Source organism: Podarcis filfolensis (assembly GCF_964270895.1).
Source record: "Podarcis filfolensis genome assembly, chromosome: 5".
NCBI lineage: Eukaryota > Metazoa > Chordata > Lepidosauria > Squamata > Lacertidae > Podarcis > Podarcis filfolensis.
The window spans coordinates 29,717,749-29,738,090 of NC_139608.1; the positions used below are offsets into that span (position 1 = coordinate 29,717,749).

General features: G+C 42.0%; 1 protein-coding gene and 1 long non-coding RNA gene across 2 annotated transcripts in view; one reads left to right on the forward strand and one right to left on the reverse strand.

Moving 5' to 3' along the window:
- SERPINE2 (serpin family E member 2) overlaps window positions 1-14,828 on the forward strand; it is a 28,973-nt gene extending 14,145 nt beyond the window's left edge. Inside the window, exons 3-9 of the mRNA XM_083613877.1 lie at window positions 380-607; window positions 2,727-2,924; window positions 7,902-8,100; window positions 8,220-8,320; window positions 8,665-8,751; window positions 9,840-9,923; window positions 13,489-14,828. Of these exons, the coding sequence (XP_083470003.1) occupies window positions 380-607; window positions 2,727-2,924; window positions 7,902-8,100; window positions 8,220-8,320; window positions 8,665-8,751; window positions 9,840-9,923; window positions 13,489-13,526 (935 nt within the window). The 3' untranslated portion in view covers window positions 13,527-14,828. The remainder of the gene's footprint in view (window positions 1-379; window positions 608-2,726; window positions 2,925-7,901; window positions 8,101-8,219; window positions 8,321-8,664; window positions 8,752-9,839; window positions 9,924-13,488) is intronic.
- LOC310762638 lies at window positions 13,758-17,739 on the reverse strand. Its single transcript, XR_014548083.1, has 2 exons — window positions 16,300-17,739; window positions 13,758-15,934 (listed from the first exon to the last, which is right to left on the reverse strand). It is a non-coding gene; the product is annotated as an uncharacterized lncRNA (long non-coding RNA).
- Between the last annotated feature and the right edge of the window lie 2,603 nt (window positions 17,740-20,342).

Consider the following 20,342-nt stretch of genomic DNA (forward strand, 5'->3'; position numbering starts at 1 on the left):
AGTGTAGCTCTGTGATTATATTCATGCCCACCAACAGTGGGTACCTTTCTCAAGGCTGCTTTATCTCTCTTGCAGTTCATCTGTTAAGTGCATTTGATCCATCTGTTGCCTTGGTACATTGCTTGAACTTCGAAAATGGGGCTGCGTGTTGGGCATGTTCCATAATGCCTAAGGTTTGCTTGGCTCTGGAATCCAAACACATTTGGAAGTAGATTCCACTGGAATAATTGGAACTTGCTTCTGAGTGAACATGCCCCAGATCACAGTTTTAGGTGGCTTCTCAACCTCTGTTTGTGTGCTTACCGCTGCTTATTTTGAAGAGGATATTTTAAGCATTTATTATTTTTTTACTAAAGATTCTTGCTTGTTTTTCAATCAGGAGTTGGCAAAGTACTGAAGAAGATAAACAAAGCCATAGTCTCAAAGAAGAATAAAGATCTTGTGTCAATTGCAAATGCTGTCTTTGCAAAAAGTGGCTTGAAGCTGGAAGTGCCTTTTGTTTCAAGAAACAATGAAGTCTTTCAGTGCAATGTTAAGAGTGTGAACTTCGAGGACCAGAACACTGCATCTAATACTATCAACCAGTGGGTCAGAAATGAGACCAAGGGTATGTGATACCAAACAGCTAACTTTTGTCTCTCCCCCCTCCCCCCCGCCTTGTTATCCTGTCTGTCTTGTTTCTGCTCTGCTTGTTAGGTTTATCTCTTTTCCCACTCTTATTCACTACTGCTAACATGTAGACCATTAGCTACTTTGAGAAGGAACTGCTCTGTTTTGATTTGGTCATAATGTAAAGCACATTGATGGAGTAGAATAGTAATAAAAGAGTCTTGGATATGGCAATATCCCTTTGCGTCCCTGGTCCCCAGCACCCCTGACTTAGAGAACAAAGCAGGTAGAACACAGTGTTTGGGGTCAAATAAGGTCACAACTTTCGTGATTACACATGTTAAGAGGTTTGGCATAGACATTGGGTGTAACCACAAAACATCCATCCAGCCTGCTGGAAGTATTACGGTCGGGGTCTATCCAGAGGCAGGGAGGACCTATAAGTTTAATCGAATAGGTTTGCCCCCATGGGGCTGCCACCTTGAGGAGTGCTGTGGCCCTAGCTCCCACTTGGTGCCTGGAAAAAGCATTTCCGGTTCCAGTGTTCTTTTAATGGGATGCCCCTTTCCCTAGGAGAGACAGGCAGAGGCTTGCAACCTCCCCTCCAACAAGCCAACCCAGTGCCAAAACCTGTGTCTTGGATTTGGCAGTATCCCTTTCTGGAACCTCTAGCCCCTGCTGCAACTGGTCTCTTCCTCTTCAGCTTAACATTTCTTTCCAAATTCTTCGAAAAACTGAGCTTTAAACATCTGAAGCATTTGGATTGATTTTGTACACCCTGCCTGCGAGTACAGGCTGTTCTTTTAAACATATAAAGTGTAAATCAAACTGCAAAATGGCAATTAATATCAAATCTTTTTCACTAAACTTGTAACATCCTCTTGACTACATTATCTTCTGTGTGAGCACACAGGTAGTGGCAATTTCCTTGATACTTGCTTATCTCACTGTTTTGCCAAGAACACAATCTCCTCAAAAAATTCTCTTCTGTCCCTGTATTGATGTAAAGTTCCTTTCCTTCCTTGTGCTTTTCTTTATATCCACTCCTTTGATTGTTCTTTGTTCTTTTTACGATGAGATCTCAAAGAGAGCCAGTGTGGTGTAGTGGTTAGGAGCGGTAGACTCGTAATCTGGTGAACCGGGTTCGATTCCCTGCTCCTCGACATGCAGCTGCTGGGTGACCTTGGGCCAGTCACGCTTCTCTGAAGTCTCTCAGCCCCACTCACCTCACAGAGTGTTTGTTGTGGGGGAGGAAGGGAAAGGAGATTGTTAGCCGCTTTGAGACTCCTTCGGGTAGTGATAAAGCGGGATATCAAATCCAAACTCTTCTTCTTCTTCTTCAAAGAAAAAGCACCAATGGCAAATAAAGTGGGTAGTATTTGGGCCAGGGAGAAAGCTGAATGTTATTGAAGCCCATTGATTTCTTGTTTGTAAACTCTTAGTGTTTAGTAAATTGCTTACTGATTTATATTACCTTTTTAAAAAACCCAAAATACTAACAAAAAAGCCCATGGACTGATTTGCCTGGAATTTAGAGGAAGATTTCTGCATAAATGCCAGAAATATTGAATTTTGGGGGGGTTTGGTGCTTGGGGGCTTCAAGATGCCTCAAGATGCATGCTGATCACAAGACTGGCACACATGTGTACAGAAGGACAGCAAGGTCTTTGAACAAGGGGGTAGGGTGTCCCTTAGAACACCCTTCCCCAACTTGGTGCCCTCCAGATGTTTTGGATCACAATTCCCACCAGCCACATATGAGAGGGCACCAGGTTAGGGAAGGCTACATTAGTACAAGATGGATTTCAATGGGTTTGATCCAAGCAAACCTCCAAGTGTATTGAGAAGATCTGAAGAAAGTTTGGCAGCGACCCAAGGCTAGTTCCAGGGGTTGGGAGCTCTAGACCCTCTATCAATCTTTCTTGTGCTTTACTAAATCACAGCTGAACTCGAGCATAGGTCTTCTGTGCATTCTCTTGCTCTGAATCTTCTTGTAGCTTTTATTTAATGTAACTTGGTATTGAATTGCACTCCCCCTTCTCCCTTTCAGCTTTTTTATGATTAATAAGCTTCTTTTTCTGCTCGTAAAGTACAGGGTTTTCTTTTGTGCTTTTCAGGTATGATAGACGGCATCATATCTCCGGATTCTCTTGATAGTGAGCTGACCAGATTGGTGCTGGTAAATGCAGTATACTTTAAGGGACTATGGAAATCACGTTTCCAGCCAGAAAACACAAAAAAGCGAACATTCAACGGAGCTGATGGAAAGACTTACCAAGTGCCTATGCTGGCTCAGTTGTCAGTGTTCCGATGTGGTATGTTCAATATATTTTTTTCTTTGCTGGACTGTTTTTTTTCATCCTTAAAGCAGCAGGTGCCCATCTTGCCTGCTTTCCCCCAGTTTCTGAGGAAGGCAAGGTAAAAAAACTGGAGAAACTCAACTTGTCTAAAACCATCAAAGAGTACATGCTAAATTTTGTGGTGATGTTGGAAGGCACCAAGCAAGAGAAGAGCAATGGTTTTGCTGGTATGGCTCTGCACGACAGATAGGGAACCTGTGTCCCTCCAGATGTTGTAGAACTACAAGATCCATCATCCCTGGCTTTGGGCAGTTCTTCCTGGGGTTGATGGGAACTGGAGTGTGTGGAAATGTCATTGTTTCTTGGTGTGTGCACCCACTAGTATTGATGCTCTCTACGGCCCCCTTTTTATCCTAAGCTTGGCTATGTAGTTGCCATTTCTTGGCCAGTAACACTTTGATTAGCTCAGATTCTTGCTGATTCTTTTGAAAAATACTTCATGATGATTTCAGTTGTTTTGGAGGAGGCAGCTAATGGACGTCTCGGCCTGCTGAGAAAGAAGTGATTCAGCACGAGCATTTTAAATCTTTCCAAACTCGGTTCCAATGTAACATAGGGAGTGTTTGAACAAAAGGAAGTGTTTTCGAAGAATGCGGAACCAGTGTCCTTGCAGATGATGCTGGATTCCAGCTCCCGTTAGCCCCAACTAGCATGGTCAATAGCCTGGGAAGATGGGGGTTGTAAGTCAACAACAACTGGGAGGCCACAGAGTTCCCAATCCTGTGCTACTTTATCCCTTTCAGAATTCCCTCTTCCAATGAGATGTGGTCAGGTGTCCTTTCATTCTTGGCAGAAATCCAGCACTAACAGCTCCGATCTTCTGTTGAAACATTTTGTGTTGATAGATAGCATATGGTCTTCCTAATAAGCATTAGTACTCTCATCCCCTTAAAGAAACCCAAGCTGGATTAACAGGTTTTAGCTCCATAATTCATAATTAAACGTTCATACCTCAACACATGCATCAAAGTGAGACTCCGAATGAAAATGGAGGGGGTGGTAAGTGAGAACAGCTTTTAAAAATTGCACCAGTTAATTGGGGGCCAAGCACTTATAGTGCAATATTGTGCATGTTTGCTTGGAAGCAACTCCTACTGGGTTCAATGGGCTGACTCCCTAGTAAGTGAATTAGGATTCCAGCCCACTTTGGAAAGTCTTCATTAGCTTGTTCATTTTGATTAATTAAACTTGGCAACTCTAATACAAATGCTAGCTTACAAAGATCCTGTATTTCACAACAGACTATTGCTATTTGCAATACTGCAAATCTATAACGGGATGTTTGATATTTCAAGATTTCTGAAAGAGGCACCCTATTGCTAATAAAACTATTATTGTAATATTTTGAAGTTGCCAGTTGAACCTTACTTTATTACTAGCAGGATGCTTATTTAAATGTTGAATGTAAAGAACAATGAAAGTAACTTTAAAAGGGATAACAGGAGTCCTTAAACGTTAAAAAGCTTTTCATATTTTTGTTGAAGATATCCCAATCTCCTTATAGCATATGCAGCATTTGAGAATAGAAGCTTTTTACTGAAACTCTGTAATACCAACTGGAAAACATTGTGCACACAATAATAATTTGCTGTAGTTTTTCCAACATTGTATTTTTGTTGTTTAGCTAAGCCACCTGATTTCTCATATGGATGTCCTGCAAGAGAGTCAAGAGTCTCTTTGATGATAGTTTTAAAAACTTAATATTTACACATTATCGTTTGGCCAGTTGCAACCTTCTTACAGTATTAACATTAATTCTTATCCCAAGAGAGCAGTTCCATTTTTAGGACCGTTTCTTATCCAGTGTAATATTTGGGGGTGCAAGGTGGCAAAAGGAAGGCCATCTGTTCTGTGTTTGGTCTGCTCTAGCCTCACTTGGTATGGAAATTCAGCTTGTATATAAAGAATCTGCTGAAGACACTGCTAGATTTTGGTACCTTTAGGTAGCAAACTTCCTTCTTCCAAAGAATGCCATGTTCATTATTGTTATGCTGTCACTGAGATAGCTCGTGTCACCTATACTAATAGTGAATTCAGGTGCTGTTACTTTTATTAAGTAGAAATGATAACAACTTTTATATATCACATGATGCTTGTAAAACCTCTAAGCTGCTTGCAGCAATATTAACATTATCAATAAAACAGATCACAATATTTAAAGATAATTAAAATTAACTGTAAAAAGGCTAAAACACACCCATATCTGTGGGTCTGGGCAGGCTTGCCTGAACAAAAATGCTTTAAGTTGTTGTGGCAGCTTTACAGTGAAAGCAGGGCTGCTGAAACAGAAGGTATCAGCATCTTCAGGGAAGCTCCAAGGTTTGCAGAAGTACAAAGCAACCAAAAAGGGGGGACACTCTCCTCTCAAAAAGGCTCAAAGACAGACATACTTAAAGCTGCAAAATGCTTGAGTATTTGGGGCAAGCAATGCATTTGCTGTATTTCCTGACTGTTTTCTTGATGTCCTCATAAGAAAACTATGTAGTTGGTATGACGCTTGGCCGGTTTGGGGGTGTCTTTTCCCCCAGTTTCAAACATGGCATGAGAAGATAGGGAAAGCCCCTTTTTTGTTTCTGTGTGTCTATTTCCTTACAGCTTTAATCTATTGCAGAAGCATTGAGAAACAATTGCTATCAGTAGCATGCCTTCATATGCAATGATATTCAGGTACCCCACCCTGGGATATGCAGTGGTGAAAAGGGTGGGTTATGCATTTTAAAAAGTTTAGTTGTGGCACCACAATTTCTATAACATTCTTTAAAGGAGGCTTCACCAACCCGAGGAAGGAGGTGGGATTAGGGCAATGCTGGTGGAGCGGGGAAAGAGAAATACATTGGTACCTCGGGTTAAGAACTTAATTTGTTCTGAAGGTCTGTTCTTAACCTGAAACTGTTCTTAACCTGAGATACCACTTTAGCTGATGGGGCCTCCTGCTGCTGCTGCGCTGCCGCTGTGTGATTTCTGTTCTCATCCTGAAGCAAAGTTCTTAACCCAAGGTACTATTTCTGAGTTAGTAGAGTCTGTAAACTGAAGCATCTGTAACCCGAGGTACCACTGTAGTGATTCTTACCTGTGCATTTCATTGGCCTCTTAGTCATGCTGACCACATGACCCGGAAGCTGTACGCTGGCTCCCTCGGCCAATAAAGCGAGATGAGCGCCACAACCCCAGAGTCGGTCACGACTGGACCTAATGGTCAGGGGTCCCTTTACCTTTTTTACTGTGTGTGAGGGTGTTTATATAAACATTAAGAACATAATTTACGGAGCATAATAATAGTTAGAATAATAATAAACTAATCATAAGAACAGTCCCCTCCTCACACACATTTAACAGGCCATAGATTATTTAATGGCTGAAGGCCTGAGTAAAGAGGAATGTTTTTATCCAGCGCCTAAAGACATTTAATGATGGTGCCAGGCGAACCTCTTTGGGGCGAGCATTCCACAAATGGGGAGCCACCACAGAAAAGGCCTGTTCTTGCGTTGTCACCTTCCAAACCTCTCAGGGAGGGGAGATAGGGAAGGGCCTCAGAAGACAAGTGGAAGGGCCGGGTCAGTTCATATGGGGAGAGGCGGTCCTTCAGGTACTGAGGTACCAAGCCATGTAAGGCTTAATAGGTCAACACCAACGCTTTGAATTAGACCCAGAAACTAATTGGCAGCCAGTGCAGTCAGGCCAGGATCGGAATTATATGCCTTGTCTAGACATGGAATAGTTGGTATTCACCAGTGTGCATTAGAATCAAACTTAATCATAAGTTTTGTTTATTCAGGCCTGTGTCAGGATCATTTGCTGAAAACATTGGGGGATGTCATAAGGACTCCCTGTCACCCCACAAAACCCCTGAAATTTCCATGAACCAGCCTGTGCAGGTGTGCTGTCTGAAAATCTGTAGCAGCAGAAAACATTGCACAGGCAGAGTCTTCAGACAGTCAGAGCTGGAAGTCTGGGCGGCTGCCTGTTGCTACTTGCTTTCCTTCAGCCTAGCCTGAAAGGTATGAACAAACTCCTTGGCATCAGGATGAACATAATAATAATAATAAATTTTTATTATATCCCACCCTCCCCAGCCAAAGCTGGACTCAGAGCGGCTAACAACAGTAAAAATAGCAGAGTTTACATAAAATCACACTCAGTTGATTGAAATACATTCTAAAATCAGTTCAGAATCAAATTAATGGCAACCATTGGTTGCCATTCTATGAAGATTACAGAAGGAGAGAGGGGGTCAGACTGTTCCTTGGCCAAAGGCCTGGTGGAACAGCTCTGTCTTGCAGGCCCTGGGGAAAGATGTCAAGTCCCGCAGGGCTCTAGTCTCTTGTGACAGAGCATTCCACCAGATCGGGGCCACGGCTGAAAAAGCCCTTGCTCTGGTTGAGGCCAGCCTAACCTCCCTATGGCCCGGGATGTCCAAGATGTTTTTATTTGAAGACCGTAAGTTCCTCTGTGGGACATACCAGGAGATGGCTTTGGTGTTTCTCCCGTGAGCACGGGAAGAGACGTTCTGATGGACAATGGGGCCAAAAGGGAGAAGGAACAAGTGATGCTCCCCCGCCAGCCTGAAATGTTTGTGGGTGTGCTAGCTTCATCGTGGTCTCTTCACCTGCAGGGTGATTTGGGAGGGGAAGAAGTGACCTGCAGGGCAAGACAGCAGCTGCAGGTGAAATGAAAGGGGCAAGTTGGGATATTCACAAGGAAGTTCTGGGGCAAAAAAGTCCTTTTTTTCTGCCTTTCTTTCTCTGCCAGCAACTTCCTTGTAGATCCCTAACTCTCCTCCTGCTTCAGGGAACAGGCTGAGGACAAGCTGATCCAATTTGTTTCAACAGCTACTTATTACTGAGACAGTCTTGCAATACAGACTGAAGGTTTTCTTGTCTTGGATTCCCCCCCCCCCCATCCCTTTTCTTTTACTTGCTCTGTTTCTTTCAGGCACAACAAGTACTCCTAATGACTTGTGGTACAATATCATTGAATTGCCATACCATGGTGAAAGTATCAGTATGCTGATTGCTCTGCCCACGGAAAGCACAACTCCTTTGTCTGCTATTATTCCTCACATTAGCACGAAAACGATACAGAGCTGGATGACAACTATGGTGCAGAAGAGAGTGCAGGTTATTTTACCCAAGTAGGTTCTGTTCCCCCCACTTTATCTCACACATATTTATGTCACCCCTATTGAAAAATCTTTTCGCAATTGGACTTAATTTTAGTCTCGGGCTGATGCTTTTCTGTTGCTCCCACCAGGTTCACTGCGGAGGCAGCAACAGACTTAAAGGAACCTTTACAGGAGCTTGGCATTCGAGATATGTTTGATCAGTCAAAGGCAAATTTTGCAAAAATAACAAGTGAGTTACCCTCTCATTCTCTTGTCCATGAGTTTTAGGACTAGGGATTTGTGCAAATAATTTGGTTGGTTTGAATTTTATCCCACTTCTCACTGATATTAAATTATCAAAACACTGTATTGTGATCTCTTAGTGTCATTTTTTTCATGCCAAGTGATTACCTGGTACAATTTTTTTAGCAGGTGGGGGGAAATGACATATCTTAATAACAGCATACAGAAGCAGATTGACTTCTCCTTATGTTTATGTATTACAAAAAGGGTTGGCTGCTCCCTGGAATGTAGCATGAGGATGTGTATACATAATATTTACGGCACATATGTTCTGTGTTTGACCCTTAACAGGAACAGGAAACATTCATGTATCTCAGATCTTGCAAAAAGCAAAGATTGAAGTGAGTGAAGATGGAACCAAAGCATCTGCAGCAACAAGTAAGCATTTCACTGCTTCCCCATAATCATCATTAATGCATATAGAAATTTTAGGTTTTTTAAAAATAAAAATAAAATCATAATTTCATTAATTTTAAAGTATAGCTGAAATGGCATTGCCAAGCCAGAATAATCATTTAACAGACTTTCAGAAAGCACTTGTGCATTCCCCCCACCCCCCCAAGCCTAGTAGGAACTTAGGAAGGCAGACCAATGGTCCATCTAGGTCAGTTTTGTCTACACTGACAGCAGCTCTCCAGCATTCAGAATGTCTTTCCCAGCCCTGGAGAAGTGGGAGATTGAACCTGAGACCTTCTGCACTCAAAGCAGACGCTCTGCCCCTGAGCGAACCCCTTCCCCAGTTATGTCACTCTGCAAGGCAAAATTCTTCACTTGGAGATTTTTCTTTTCTTTTTTTCAGAAAGTAGTGTAGAATTTTTCTAAATAAATATAGCTTAAAGCAGGGGCGTTCATATACTCACCAGAGCAATGTGACTCTCAGTAGCTACTGGACTTCAGCATTTCCAAATTATAGAGTAATTTGCGCAAATCTAATTATAGTTTAGGAATATGGCATTTTAAGTCTCAGACTGATGCCTTTCTGTTGCCCCCACCCTGAACTGCTTAAAAGGTAAATAATTAAATTATTCAATTTAGGAAGTACTGGTATATTGCTATCTATTTAGAAAAATGTTCACTAGTTCCTACAAAAAGGTCTAAAGGTGATGCAAAAATGAAAAATACAAAGTGTCTTACAAAAGTATTCAAAATACAATAATACTAGGCAGGAACTTTTCAGAACCTGTTTTTAAACCTTGCTTCTGTTTAGGCATACCTGCCCAGATACGTAATTTTAAGAGGTTATTTGATTGGGTAGGTTGTTTTGCAATTGCTGTTTTTATTTTTTTTGGGGGGGGGGAATGATGTTAACTTGCTTTTAATGTTTACTTTTAATGGGTATTATTTATATAAGCCACTTAGAGGGTTTTTTTGTTGATTAAGCAGTTTATAAATCTTGCTAAATAAAATGTAAAAATAAGTTTAGAACCATCCAGTGACTATTTTTTTCCTGTTTCTGTTTGTCCAAGCTGCAATTTTAATAGCCAGGTCATCCCCACCTTGGTTTGTGGTAGACAGGCCATTTGTATTCTTCATCCGGCACAATCCTACAGGTAAGTAATACTGACTTTCACTGAATTAAATGCAAACAGCCTTCCTCAGGAAACAGAAGCCCACAGCTAAAAACAGACATCTCTTACATGCTTTCTTGCCTTACGAAATTTGGTCCTGAACCTCCTCCCTCCTTATACTGTGCATAAGAGATTTCTTCTCTTGGAGGCAATGCAGCAGCCTGCAGCTGCGCAGGATTTCAACACTCGAGGGGTTGTTGCCAGGGACTAACAGGCCCCTCTGTTCCACTGGCATATTTATTAGCTCATCTCCATAAATGGTGCATGCTGGAGGTAAAAAGTGCCAACGCTGTGGAGGAAGAGGACTTCTGGCATGAGTTCCCAGACACAGGCAGCTCAGGACATCAAAGGCACATTATGCGATTCCGAAGAGGAGCACTGGCCGGTTGTCAAAACACACATCTCCTCTCTTTGCTCCACTTCGAAACCCTGTTTTTCTTCTAATTGATATTCTAGGCTCAGTCTGAGCTAGCTGCTTAGGAAAAACACCTTCTCACCTCCTTCACCCCCATCTCCGAGCAAAAATGACTCACAAGGGGACTTGAGGGACCAGGACATCTTAACACAAACACACACACACTCTCCCTATATATGCAACATTTCAGTCATCTCATTGTCTCCTCCACTACCACCCAGCATCAAAGCAGGCTAAGAACAAAATCTGATGGCATGCACTGAATATTTTAAAGATGCCATACAGAAGCGGCAGGCTGATTTCAGTGGAATCTTCTAGGAAGTGTTGCTCCTGATAGCAGACATCAGATGCATATGTGATTTTTTTTTACTAAAGCTGTACCTGGTGGGTTAGATCTTTTGAATAATGGATCAGAACTGAAAGCCAGCACACTTCGTACATCCACCTTCTCTCATGCAGGAAGGTGTATTGCAGGCCCTTTGTATTCTCTGGAAGCAGCTTAGCTTAGCAATACCTAGCGAACATTCAGTTATTAATTCAGGACAAACCCTCTGTATATAACTTCATAAGAAGGGGCTTTTTAAAGCAGGGAGTTGGGAATGAAATACTCTGGGATTGAGGTTCGGGATGTTTGTTTGTTTTCCTTGTTAAAATTCAGTGGCCCTATTCAGGCTATAAGAGACCTCAGGGAATACTGTCTTGCTTCTGATTTTTGTAGGTTGCTCTGGAAGTCTTGATGGTGCTTTAAATAAATAAAATCTTGCATTTTCTAGCACTAGCTTTGGGGGCAGGGGAGAGTACCACACATGAGTGGGTGTAGGGATGCAGTCCCTGTCACCCTCTATGAGTTCGAGGGCAGCTGTTTAAAGCAGGGAGCCTGTTTCATCTTCTGGAAGCTCCCCTCGTGATGCAAAGCCCCAGTTTCCCACAAGCAGAGAAGTCTTCCTGCTGCAGACACCACATTTCAAAAAGTCAGATTTATTTCTTTTAAATACTTTTTTTATCCTACTCTTTAGCCAAAAAGGGTCCCAGGGCGTCTTAACAAAAATCAGCCACAATTCAGTCTCTGCACTGCAGACTTTGATTCTACAAACACGACACACAAGGAAAAAGGAATTACAAGGAAGAAAGAGAAAAGCAATCTCAGAGACCAGGTCTTAAAAGTTATAGTTCTTATAAGAAACAGCTAGGGTATAAATAACTTAGGTAGCCTGTTGTAATGGCTGCCACTAGGTGATAGTTGAAGGAAGGGCCAAATGCAGCTGTTATTAAGTAGGCCTGTCTGCCTTAGTTTGATTTATTTTATACATTTATATGCCATGAGAATCTTACCTTGGTGGTGTGTATAATAAACTGAGTTAAAACAATAAAAAGACTGATAAAGAAACATATGCTTTATCACATATGTATCAGCAGAATTGTATAAAGTCACCTATTAACAAGCATCTTACAATACACATTTAAATTAATTCAATAAATTTTTGTTAGTTCTCAATATGAAAAGATTAAGTTTGACTAGTGGCCGAAGTTTGGAAAACAAATAGTACACATACTGATTGATTGATTGATTTGTGTATTGCCCTTCATCTGAAGATCACAGGGCGGTTCACAACATAAAACTATAAAATGAGAACACAAAATACATAATAAAGCAAACAAACCAATAGCCCCCCCTCCCACATTTAAAAAGGCCATGGAATTTTTAGAGAATTGTTTTCCCCTGTGGCCTAAAGATATGTAATGAAGGCGCCAGGCAAACCTTCCTGGATAGAGCATTCCACAAGCAGGGAGCCACTGCAGAAAATACCTGTTCTAATGTTGCCAACCCTCTGAACCTCTTTGTAGAGGAGGCACATGAAGAAGGGCCTAATTCCCAGTCTGTCCCAACAGTGGCAGACCTCAGGCTCTCAAATTTCAGCGGTGCCCTGTGCAGCGCTAAAATTCAGTGTGTCCCCTGGTCTCTAGCGCTTTGTTCTACAGCAGTGTTGCAAGGTGCCCAGCATGGTGCCCAGTGCCTTTGCAAAACCACCTCTTGCCCAAGGCCAAAAACACACCCACTCCACCCACCCAGGTCTCTGTGATGCAGACCAGATCGGCCTCCTCGTCCAAATCATGGGTTTGGGAGGTCTTACTCAGTGCCAGCCTGGCATTGAGCAACACCAGCCGCAGACCCCAGGGCTGCACACATTCACACTAGAAGGATCTTTATGTGCATTTGAGCTTTTCTCACTGTTCCTTCCCCCCCGCCCCCCGGCAGCAGATGCAGACTGATGAACAGAGCCACTCTCTGATAACCCACATACACAAGTATATAAAGTGGCTTTTGTGAACTGGCTAGCTGGGAGCTCAAGTCCAGAGTGCACGCCTTGCTTTCTTCCTCTCTGTTCTTGGGAATCATTGACAGTGTCTGCTGAAGTAAAATTGTACTGTACTTCAAAATGTTGAACATTTTTTTTAACTCCCATTGATTTTCTGATACTTGAGTGGAATTAGGGGATTTAAAGCTCTTCAGTTTTACCAGATCCTGTTCCTTAGTGTAAATTACTAAATTGAAAGGGAGTCCTTGTCAGGTTTTAGAAACAGGCAGCAAAGTATCTTTACACAATAAAAGCAGAATAGTGGTTTCTACTAGGATAACCTGGCTCTTTAAAACACAAGTTTTATCTTTTTCGAAACTGTATCACATGTATGAATGTCTACTGATTTTTAAATAATTCTTACATATTGTCTGGCGTTTAACGGTACCAATTAATTAAAGTATTAAATTTACATTTTCATATACCAACTCTCGCCTCTGAGAAGTTGAATCCATGGACTTGTGAGAATCACCGTTTAAAAGCAGAAGTACTGTTTCCTTTTAGAAGGAAGTGCAATATTTGATGATATTCCCTCTTAAAACTATGCATCAGAATCAAAATGACCTTAAAATTGAGCCTTTATCTTTTAGGATCACAGACTAAAATTGGGTTCCACTTAATAGTCATTAATACATTCAAGCTTGCTGCTTAATTGAAAGCATTCTTGCCTAGATTGTATTGAATGCTGAACCTTCTGGAGGATTTTTGTTTTGTTACAAAACAGGTGAATTGTGAATCAATCCAATATCTGCAATAACCTTTTCTTGTTCCACAGGTGCAGTTTTGTTCATGGGACAAGTCAACAAACCTTGAATGTGGGAGATTTTCCTTCTGAAGCATATTTTAAAATGAATGCCCTTCTTCCGTTGAATATTTTTGTACATTATTATTTGGCTATGAACTAGCATTTAAGTGTGGTTGGTCCAAATAGGTTTTGAAAAGGAGTTTTAAGTAGCTGGGGAGTGTTGCGGAAAAACAGAATGCCTTTTCAAAACAAGATTCTTAAAACTACTGATTAGTTCCCTGTGCTAATAACTTTTGAAATTTGGGGTGGGGGGTGGGGTATTGAGTATTTTGTATTGTGATTTTAAATCTTAACCAGAGTTGGAACTAAAGGAGCAACTTTGATTTCTGTTTGGTTTGTACATAAATGCCCTCCTGCTACTATTGCCATCCACCGAGTGGTTTGATGAGGCATTGCCGTAAGAATTTCAAAGCTTTAGCCATTTTTATTTTATATTGTGCATGCACTGCTGAGACTTAAAACAACTAATGTCCCAGTTAACGCCTTTGCATTGGTGTAATGTTAAACTTGTCATTGCTAGTATACACTTTCTATGGATTTAAATTTTATATTTTTTTGTACAAAGGAAAAAAAAATAAAGTCATTATGAACAGATGAAAGCAGTGTAGTATCAGAGTGATGTTGGCAGAGATGATTCGTGAGTTGGATGTAAAAGGTCAGCTGCCAAGTGGAAGGAAACACAAGTTTGAATTCTCTGGACTGATGGGATTTTGCTGTGCTCTGGAATGCGGTAAACAGCTCCAGCAAAGACTGACCTCCGTTTACTCAATATTCTGAAATGTTCCAGACTGTACTATGTATGCAGATATCCTAAAATATCATTCCTGGAGGGACAAGATAATTGTACGTTAAGAGAAATTCATTAAAAAGTGTCTACAACTGGTGTAGCACCATAATTAAATACAGAAGAAATTGTTAACTGGACACAGCCACCTCCTTTGGGTAAACCTTTTTCCATGTGTTTTTTGGTTGTGTGTACAAATAAGAACGAGATTAGCTATGCCATCCCTTGAGTCTGTTTGGTTTTGAATACTCTACAGAGAAGTCCGCATATTTTCCCACCGGCTTGATGAATTTTAGCTGCCCCAGCTGAGGCCAGGCATTTTCTCTTTACCTCTCAGTGATGTTATTCTCATGAAGGTTAATCTCTGTTCAGTTAAATTGAAGTTGTTTCTGATATCAGTTACTGTGGTGAGAATGTATCTGAGAAGGCCAGTGGTTTTTATCTTGTATGTAAAGGGGAAACAGAAACTCTACGTACATTCTCCATACGGTCAGCAATAAATGTTCCTTCTTGTTTTGGAAAAAAATAACCTGTGCTATATTTGACGCATGTTGACTTTCAACACAGGTTGAAAACTTACTACTACATGTTACCACCTTCATGCTTGTTTTGGAATTAGCCCAATTACCACTTTTGCTGTTATTATTCATTTATACTTCTTAGGACTGCTTCCCACTTTCCCCAAAACATTGGGCCAGTATACAGCTTTAATTAGCAAATATGCCATGTGGTAAAGAGAACTCGTAAGTTATACCCCTCTCTCAGCTGCACATTTGGGATATTAACCTAGTGGTGGATGGTTGCGGAAGGACCCTGAGTGCGAAGCAGGGAAGAGAAGACCTCGCGGGGTGAGAGACTGGGAAAAGAAAAGAAGGCTCCCAAAAGAGAGCTTGGGAGGGTTAAACACTTTACGGATTAAAAGCTGCCTTTGAGAGAGGACTTGGCATTTTCTGTTTTCTTTCTCTCGTGTTTTTGTTTTTATTTAGTTTATTTTATCTTACTGCATTATGAAAAAGCTTTAATAAAATTTCTTATTTATTAAAAAAGGAATATTAACCTGGGAAACTGAAGAATGGATTATCCATTCTAGTGGGGGGCGCGCGCAATAAAGTACTTGCAGAACAGAATCCTGTAATTTTACAAAAGATACCACTTGATTACTATAGTTTGCTATACTATATAGGCTTTTCCCCCTCCAATCCGGAAAAGGTAGGGATAAACTGGATTGTGTTTTAACATGCTCTAATGTGCCTAAAAAGCTGGTGTTGGGTTTACCACTGTTCCATTTGTGTTAGATAGGAGTCATCCCAGATTATTCTGCCTGCCAGAGGAGAAATGACAAGCAGATGCTTAAAGAAACAGTCCCTGTGGCTAGCAAGAAGCCAGAAACTGAAACCGCGGTTTGATCCTGGCTTGTTCTTGCTAACCATACTTTTAAACAAGGCACAGTTCCCAGAGGTCAGACACCATGGAGCTATGATTTTTATCTAAAATAAAAAAAACCAAAAGTTTCCAATCTCACTGGGGGCTAAAGAGGAGGAAGGCAGGAGTACAGAAGCCTGATGCTCATTCACGTAGCAAGAAACCATTATTTCAGCTGAACTAGGCCTATATGTAAACTCCTGTTTTATACTAGGTAAAGATAAAGGGACCCCTGACCATTAGGTCCAGTCGTGGCCGACTCTGGGGTTGTGGTGCTCATCTCGCTTTATTGGCCAAGGGAGCCGGCGTACAGCTGGTCATGTGGCCAGCATGACTAAGCCGCTTCTGGCGAACCAGAGCAGCACACGGAAACACCGTTTACCTTCCCGCCAGAGCGGTACCTATTTATCTACTTGCACTTTGACGTGCTTTCGAACTGCTAGGTTGGCAGGAGCAGGGACCGAGCAACGGGAGCTCACCCCATCGTGGGGATTCGAACCACCAACCTTCTGATCAGCAAGTCCTAGGCTCTGGTGGTTTAACCCACAGCGCCACCCACGTCCCTTGTTTTATACTAGGCCTTAGCTAAAGCTTTTTTTAAATATACAACCCCACCCTGAGGATAAGGTCATAAAATAGCACCTGCTTTAAGCCTCTGCTCCCAAATACTAACCAAAATGGAAGAGCCTTTGAGAAATGGTTATTTCCTGGACGACCACAGATGGAAACTCTAGCAGTTGAAGTGAAGAGATGTCTCCACACAGCCAACATGTGCTTGGTTATTCTAAGAGCAAATACATTGTTCCCCTGCTTTTTTCAGAAGGAATTGCAGAGGGGAACATAAATATGCCATCTAAATTTTCAAGAATTGCTTAACAATCTTCAGTTTGAACCTCCGTGACACCATAGGAGCGAAGGTTCCACTTTGTAGATAGGAAACTGAGACTGAAAATGACTTGTCAAAAGTCACCTGATGGGTTCAGACAGTATTTGCATGGCCTATAGTCATGTGAATATTAGAACCCATATTTCTCACCCGATCACGTGTTTTAATCACATCATTTTGTAATGTCTGGTTTTGCTTAAGACATTCATGCCTTTGTCTCTGAAACTACTAGGCCATGTGTGTTTGAGAGCTTGTTCAGCTTTTGGACAACTAAGTGGTCTAGTTTTAAAAAGAAAAAATGTTCTAGCTTTGGCCAGGAAGATTAATATAGCTGCTCCTTATTCCTATAAACTCAATTATTAAGCATTCCGCTCAAGTAAGAAATGTGCAAGTGGGAAACCAATTAGTGCAAGAGGTTTTGTACACCGGTCACCCCAAAGGAGGCACCTGCCTGATCCTGCTATTCCCCATCTTAGTATTTGGTTCAGCAGGAGTCTGCATGAGGGGTAATGTAGTTTATGAGCATCAGGGCCCATTCAATTGCAGTCTCGTTTGGTGTATGTATTGTTAGTATGCAAGCTTATCTCTACTACGTAATATTTAAACCTACAAAATTTTGCTCTATTTTGAAAGGTTTTTGTTTATTTTAGCAAGGCACAGTCTGTTGTCAGAATATTTTGAATAACTTGTTTTCAGAGATTGAATTGTAGAGGGTTGGGGGTTTTTTATTAAAAAGGTTATAGCACCATCTTGTGGTCAGATCACTGATATAACATTGAATAAAACCACCTATCTATTTATATTAGTGTGTCTTGTTTATCTAGTTTCATTACAGTGCTTCACTACAAGTAATTCTAAGAAAATCCAGAGTCTGCCAGGACCTTTTTTGGGGCCAACCAAAATGTCACAGGTGTAGTAGCATTTTTTAAAAATAATAAGAGTAGGAGGCTCAGATGACCAGTGTTACTTTTACAAAGCTGAGTTTACTATCTAGAATTGGAAATCAAAAGTGCCAGGCCAAGAAGAAAATTATAAAAAGAGGCAAAAGCTATGGTTTATTTCAAACCAAAACTCAAAATGCTACAATGATCCGCAAATGGAACAGTGCATGCTACAAAACTCATGAAAATGAAATTTAGTGGTATAGAACAACAACATCTAACTCCATACTGCAACCTATTGTTATATATGCCTCATGGATTCAGGACTTAACTTGGTCTCCTTTGGAACCCAGTAGGCTTACTGGCATTTGTAGTATTTCTTTATAAACGTACAGCTTGAGAAGAGGTGGAGGTACACCTTTAAACATTCCTACGAGGGTTGTACGTGCACCTCAAGATGGCTCCAGAACTAATTTGACTCTCTAACACTCAGTCTGGCTTTCTGAAACCAGAATTTCTTCACCCATAAGCTTGACGACATCACCCCCAGTCAAAGGAAAGGTGAAGGGGGCAGGGGAGAAAAGAAAGACATGCCCCATTTTATGAAATAGGCTTTCCTTTCCCAGAGCAGTCTGTGACCATTTCCTTATTATTTGGAATAAAACTATCCCTAACGGTTCCTATAATGACCTATCACCTTAGTTTTTCTAATAATAGAATGAGCATGGCTAGATCTTCTTGACTGGTTTGCAGTGGCAGTTCTTTTACCATGAGTATTGGCAGAGGCCCATCCCAAACCCATAACACTATTTGGCAGGATGGGGAGCTGTGTTGTGTTGGTGCTTGAAAAGTTTATTTCTCATTTTCAGAGTCATCGGGTATTGTTCTCACCTCCACAATCATGAGGGACAGGGACATGTTCATTTTTTTATTTTTTAAAAAAATTGTAAAAGAGGGGCACCTGGTAATGTAATACATGCCCCAAGACCTAGGCTGTGGACACATCAGCGGTTTAAAACACAACAACATGGTTTCCATCTGTGAAGAAGAAGAAGAAGAAGAGTTTGGATTTGATATCCCTCCTTTCACTCCCTTTAAGGAGTCTCAAAGCGGCTAACATTCTCCTTTCCCTTCCTCCCCCACAACAAACACTCTGTGAGGTGAGTGGGGCCGAGAGACCTCAAAGAAGTGTGACTGGCCCAAGGTCACCCAGCAGCTGCATGTGGAGGAGCGGAGACGCGAACCCGGTTCCCCAGATTACGAGACTACCGCTCTTAACCACTACACCACACTGGCTCTCTGTGGCACATGAGGTACACACCAGAGAGGGGAGGAATGCATTTGCCGGAAGCACATTACCTGATTTGCTTCCCTGCGCTTTCAGCCCCCTAACCTCCAATGAACTGTCATCTGTGCATGTCCAATGGCTGTCTGAACTCTACTAACCGCAGCTTGTGTTTTCAAATGGTGTGGCGGAAAATGCATCAGACAAGTGTGTTTCCCATGAAACTACTGGATACATATGGATTGTGGTTAATGTCCTGTGTACTCTGCTTCAAACAGCAGTGGTGGAAGTGAACTGGGGTCAGAGTAAAGGGAAATGGTTACACTGCCCTCCTACCAGGACAGCTCACTTTTTAGTGGTTTGCAATCGCCGGCAGCCAGGAACACACATCCCGGCTAAAGTTGCTGCTGACCAACCAAGAACATTGGGGCAACTGCTCTGAAGCAGCTCGAGTCTGTTGTGGCAAGAACCCTCTTTTTAAAAACATGCAAGCTAATATGAGCATGTTGAACCCACATTGTCTCACTAGAGTGGTGCATGTTCTAGTTATCTCCTGCTTGGACTACTGCAATGCGCTCTATGTGGGGCTACCTTTGAAGGTGACCCGGAAACTACAACTCATCCAGAATGCGGCAGCCAGACTGGTGACTGGGAGTGGCCACCAAGACCATATAAAACCGGTCCTGAAAGACCTATGTTGGCTCCCAGTACGTTTCCGAGCAAAACTCAAAGTGTTGGTGCTGACCTTTAAAGCCCTAAACGGCCTCTGCCCAGTATACCCAAAGGAGCGTCTCCACCCCCATCGTTCAGCCCGGACACTGAGGGCCAGCTCCGAGGGCCTTTTGGCGGTTCCCTCACTGTGAGATGTGAGGTTACAGGGAACCAGGCAGAGGGCCTTTTCAGTAGTGGCACCTACCCTGTGGAATGCCCATCAGATGTCGAGGAAATAACACAACTATCCAACTTTTAGGAGACATCAGAAGGCAGCCTGTTTAGGGAAGTTTTTAATGTTTGAAGTTTTATCATGTTTTTAATATTCCCCAGAGTGGCTGGGGAAACCCAACCAGATGGGCGGGGTATAAATTATTATTATTATATTATTATTATTATTATTATTATTGAGCTCAAGGGTGTGTAGTGTCTTGACAACTTTTCACCAAGGTAACGGCTCTCACCTGAAGAAAGCATCTCCACGCCTCTGTGGGGTCCCTGAGTTCAGAGGCAGTTGGGAAACAATGCTGGGAGTTGGGAAACAATTGCTTGTAGGCTTCACTGAGGTTTCTGGTTGCTTATGGCTGAAAGCAGGACTTGAGGAACCTTCGGTTTGTCCCAGCAAAGCTCTTCCTAGTGCTCAATTGAATGGTGGGGTTTGCATAGTAACAATGTGTACTTGAAAGTATGCCCTATAGAATTCAATGGGGGTTAGGTTAAGGTAAAGGGACCCCTGACAGTTAAGTCCCGTCGTAAAGGACTCTGGGATTGCGGTGCTCATCTCGCTTTACAGGCAGAGCGAGCTGGCATTTGTCCACTCCGCAGACAGTTTTTCTGGGTCATGTGGCCAGCTGG